Source organism: Leptonychotes weddellii, chromosome 13, assembly GCF_054177405.1.
Source record: "Leptonychotes weddellii isolate Sample4059 chromosome 13, ASM5417740v2, whole genome shotgun sequence".
Classification (NCBI taxonomy): domain Eukaryota; kingdom Metazoa; phylum Chordata; class Mammalia; order Carnivora; family Phocidae; genus Leptonychotes; species Leptonychotes weddellii.
In genome coordinates this window covers 43,194,029-43,198,690 of record NC_138381.1, presented here as the reverse complement: position 1 = coordinate 43,198,690, position 4,662 = coordinate 43,194,029, and the positions used below count along the sequence as shown (strand labels likewise).

At 47.0% G+C, this 4,662-nt stretch overlaps 1 protein-coding gene across 1 annotated transcript in view; it reads left to right on the top strand.

The window, feature by feature from the left end:
• The window catches only part of LAMA3 (laminin subunit alpha 3), a 250,592-nt gene extending 246,434 nt beyond the window's left edge, over positions 1–4,158 (top strand). The window contains exons 71-73 of the mRNA XM_081802541.1: positions 1,350–1,465; positions 2,746–2,865; positions 3,610–4,158. Of these exons, the coding sequence (XP_081658667.1) occupies positions 1,350–1,465; positions 2,746–2,865; positions 3,610–3,755 (382 nt within the window). The 3' untranslated portion in view covers positions 3,756–4,158. The remainder of the gene's footprint in view (positions 1–1,349; positions 1,466–2,745; positions 2,866–3,609) is intronic.
• Positions 4,159–4,662: the final 504 nt, after the last annotated feature.

The following is a 4,662-nucleotide window of genomic DNA, read 5'->3' as shown; positions in this document are numbered from 1 at the left end:
TCATGAATCAGGCAGCATCCCATTTAGCAAGTAGAGGAGGGCTCTGAGTTGTACAAAATGGAAGGGTTTTATAGGAATGAGGGTGGGGCAAGGAAGTCATTAGAAAAGGAAAAGAAAGGATTCTTCCAGGCAAGGTCACCTTCCATTAGGGGAAGGGCAGGGGGTCTTAGTAGGTGGATTACCTCACCTAACTTTCAGGGTGGGGTTGGGGGCGTGGTGCTGGAGAAGGCCCATGTGACAGATTACAATGTCATGGGTGCTGTTCAGAAAATTCCTGACTGATCTATTAAGACTACGTTTCTAGGGGAGGTTGAGACGTTACTTAGGTTAGGTCTTCAGCACTGGTTTGATGAATTGCCTTGAGTGGCTCCATTCTGGGCCTGTGTTTTTCTGTTTAGCCATAATAAGCAGTTTTCCTTCACCTCTACCCTTCCACAGCTTATTAACGGTGAGGAGAAAACTCCCAGAAGAAGATAAAAGAGCCCAAACTCCTAGAACTCTTTGTATTTGAGATGCAGCCTTTAAGTCTGAGCAAGGCCTCAGGCCAGAGGCAGGAGCAGCTTGCTGGCCTGGAGAGAAGGCTGGCTTTTCAGGGGACAGGAGGGGCTCCAGGAGGGCTTCTGGAGAGGAAACAATCACGCACACAAAAATCGAGACCTGATGACCTTCATAACGGCAGTGACATTGTTTAGCTGGAAAATTGCCTGAGATTTGGCCGCACCGGCTAGCTACATGCAAATTAATGCAAATTAGTTACCAGCTCGCTTATTTTTGTCCTCGCATTCGTTCACCTTGCTTCAGCCCTTGGCCCTGGCCCAGAGAGTGGGCATGCTGAATTCTACACCCTAGCATGAGTGCCGGACCCCTGCTGCGTGTCCAGTCAAATGCCATCCATGAGCTCACTAAATTCCTTGAACAAGACCCCTGTGTAAGGCATGCATTCATGGAATTCTTATAATTGTCTGGGCCTTGCAGCACGGTGTGCGCCTCAGCCAGCATTTTTGCCTTCCAAATCTCACATCCTTCTAAGCAGAGCCACCGTCACGTATTAATAGCTGAGGAGGGTCTTCAGTGCTCGTCAGTGCCCTCTGAGCTCAGCCTGACAGGGGAGGGGTTGGGATTGGGAGGACAGGGCTCATGGCCTTTGGCAACAACTTCAGGCTGGGCCCTGGGTTTGCAGCTTGCTTGCCTAGGAGGGATGCAGCAGAGAGATTCTTGCAAACACCGGCCCCCGTATGGTCACCTGGTATGGGAGGGGGCTTATGTCTAAAGTGCTTCGGGGCTGGCGCGGTGGGAGGGGTCGGGAAGGGAAGAAGCCAGGGAAGTTGGCTCTACCAGCCCTTCTGAAGGGAAAATGCACGTGTGTTCCAGGTCGCGGCCTCTGTGGACAGTGAGGCAGGTGGGATCTTGACATCGGTGACACCAAAGCGGTCTCTGTGTGACGGACGGTGGCACTCCGTGACAGGTACGATGTCCGGTGGCCTGTTGTTCACCCGCTGAAACAGTCTCCCTTTCCTTCTGGACTTGAATGTCCCAGAGGCAGCCTCAGCTCCTCAATCCATTAGTGTCTGACCAGGCTCAGCCCCGGTGGGTTAACAACGGTGAGAACATGTCCATTGTCAGCCCCAGCTGTACCACTGCCATTCGGGGTTGCTGCGGCCCGTCCTCCGTCGCCTACAGAGGATTTTCTTTTTTCTTTCCTTTCCGTTCCTTTCCTTTTTTCTTTTCTTTCTCTCTCTCTCTCTTTCTTTCTTCTGTAGCTCAGAAAACTGATAAGCTCTGTTTGTTTTCAAGGCAGTGTAACATTATGATTTAGATTTTGGCTCTGAAATCAAAATGAACAAAGGTCAAATCTCAGTTCCAGCCCATACCTGAGTGACCTTGGGCAAGCCACTTAATTGCTCTTTATCTTCAGTTTCCTTCTCTGCACAATGGAGGGAAAAATAGCGTCCACCTCCTGGGGTGAAAATCAAATGGGATAATGTATGTAAAGTGCGCAGCAGGGTCCAATATGTAGTAAGTGCCCAGTAAGTATTTGCTCTTACTATTGTTGAAGTTCATTGTTGGGCTATTTTTTTCAACCACTATTTAATATTACAGCAAGCGATGTAGATACACCACTGAGTGGAGAACAGGCATAGCCTCCCAAACCGAATCTGCTGTTTTATGAATAACCTGGGCACGTTAGTTTGGAGATACATTAAACCACATTGGCTAAAATACCTTTTATAAAAAAGCTAGTCTCTCCCTGTCTAATTGGAATGCTAACTCCATGGCGATTAGTTACAATTGTTAATATTGGAGGAATTTTATTTGGAGGGTCAAAAGCGACTCCGTTTTTAGAAGTCAGCGTCTCCCTGGAAAGAAGCTAAGATCGCATGAAATAAACATGCCTCTGGAGCGGAGGGTCGGAATTCCCAACTCATTCAACTTACAACCAAGCTGTCTTGTCAGGCTCCTCAATGCTTGAGAGTCATAGTGTATTCTCTGGGAAAGAAGAGTAATCATATCTTCCTCACAGATTCATTTTAAGGATTAAGTTCTGTAATATATGTGGAACACCTAAATACCACTTGGTGTGGAGAAATGAGTTGCATTTGAGTCTAGGTTGGCCGAATTCCTACCAACAGCGCTCTCATGGGAGTGAGTGGAGCAGAAGCCCGTGGTGACACCCTAGCTTAGACATGAAACATTGGGCAGGGCTCTCCTCGGGGGACCGACCTGACGAGCTTCCTTTTCCCCCAGTCACCATAAAACAACACATCCTACACCTGGAGCTGGACGCAGAGAATAGCTACACAGCTGGACGGCTCCCCTTGCCACCTGCCAGCAATCCTGAGCCACTACACATTGGAGGTGTCCCAGGTAACTCTCGTCTTGGCTTCTTCTACACCTGTGTTGCCCCACGTCAGCTCTTAACATGTCCATCTTAACCCAGCAAACCCAGTGCCCCTGCCCATGGGTGATTAGCTGGGCAGCGGTTGGCTGGATGGTGGAGACAGAGAGGCCTTTTGCTCCAACACATGGGAAAACCCAATTGCTAGCAATGGGCACATTGTCTAGCCCGGGCCATCTTACTGCTGCTGCTTCTGTCCCAAGCCTATCATTTATAAGCCCCTCTTAAGAGGCTGCATTAACCTAGAAGCCTGATATCAGCAAAGAATCAGGAAAGGGGCTGAGAAACTGGTCTCTCCTCTCTAGGTGTTTAGTTTTGCTGGTGAGTTAAGCTTTGGGGGGCCAGAATGGGAGGATCATGCAGGTTCTGGAATTTTGCCTGGAAGGAGCCTTGTCATTCTGCCTTCTTTTATGTTCCTCCAAATGATTTGTTAATTTTATGGGTCTTCCATGACCCATAAAAAGCACAAGAGTTCAGAGTTATTATTTATTGATTGGGGCTGTGGAATTGGCTCCTTTGAAGAACTTGAAGAGTAGCCTTGTTGCTGATTTATCACAGCAGGCTGGGGTGTGGGGGGCCAGCTCAAAGGAGGAGGTGACCAGGTGGCCTGAGACCCTCGGTCCCTTGAGCTCGAAGAAGACTATTTTTTAAATTGGGTACATTCACTTGACAGTATGAATTATCCACTGAATGCCTCTTCTTTTCTCTTGAAGCCGGTTTGAAGACACTGAAGCTCCCGGTGTGGAAATCATTTTTTGGCTGTCTGAAGAATGTTCAAGTGAACCACGTTCCCGTCCCTGTCACAGAAGCCGTGGGCACCCAGGGGACTGTCAGTCTGAATGGCTGTCCTGACCACTAACTCAAACCCATCACACAGCAAGGGAAGTCACCTCCAAGAGCCCAGTTCCCCAACACACCTCTCTCTCTCCCCGCAGGATCGTTCTTGACTTAAGACACCCTCTAGACCGGGTTGCTAGCAAGTCTCATTTTGAATTCTGACCACCCATACTCATCATCTTGGCACTCAGTGCTCCATGTGTATTTTATATAGAAATCCCATTTCTTGAAGATGATGAACAAATTGTTACACGCTTTTGGTAATCTCCTTTCCCACTAAAAATGAAATGTCTTTTAAAGAACATTATCTTCCACCTGTTAAAAAAAAATAAATATCTTTTAAAGCACTTTAAAAACACAAAAATTGTACATGTGTTAAGGGGTTATAACTTATGGGGTTAAATAAAGGCAGTGTACTCTTTAAATGATGATGTTTTATTAGCATTAAACCAACGGCTCGATGGGCATTGTTAATTGTACTAATTCCTCCGCATGTGTTCAGTGGGCCACCTACAACACAGTTTTCTGCAGGTGATCGTTACGCACATACTGGCAAGGTACCGTGTGTGCTCAATGTTGGACACACAATCAGGCAGAAAAAGTAATTCCTACCCTGAGGGAATATGCAGTCCTACTGGGGAGACACACAATATTCATAAAATAGTAAATAACTAACAAACCGAATTAATGAACCTCTATTTCCCTTTGGTTTCCCACGTACAGTCTGCTACCAACCAAGTCTCAATTATGATTATCAATTCCTTGAGGGCAAAGACTGTCTAGGAGGGAGCTGAGATGGCTATACATCCTATAATTAGAGCTTTGCATGACAAGCTAACATATAAGAAGGAGGACTTGCTTCTGGTTTTACCGACAAAATAATGAGCCATGCACTAGACCACTATTATTACCCAGCACCACTCTTCCTA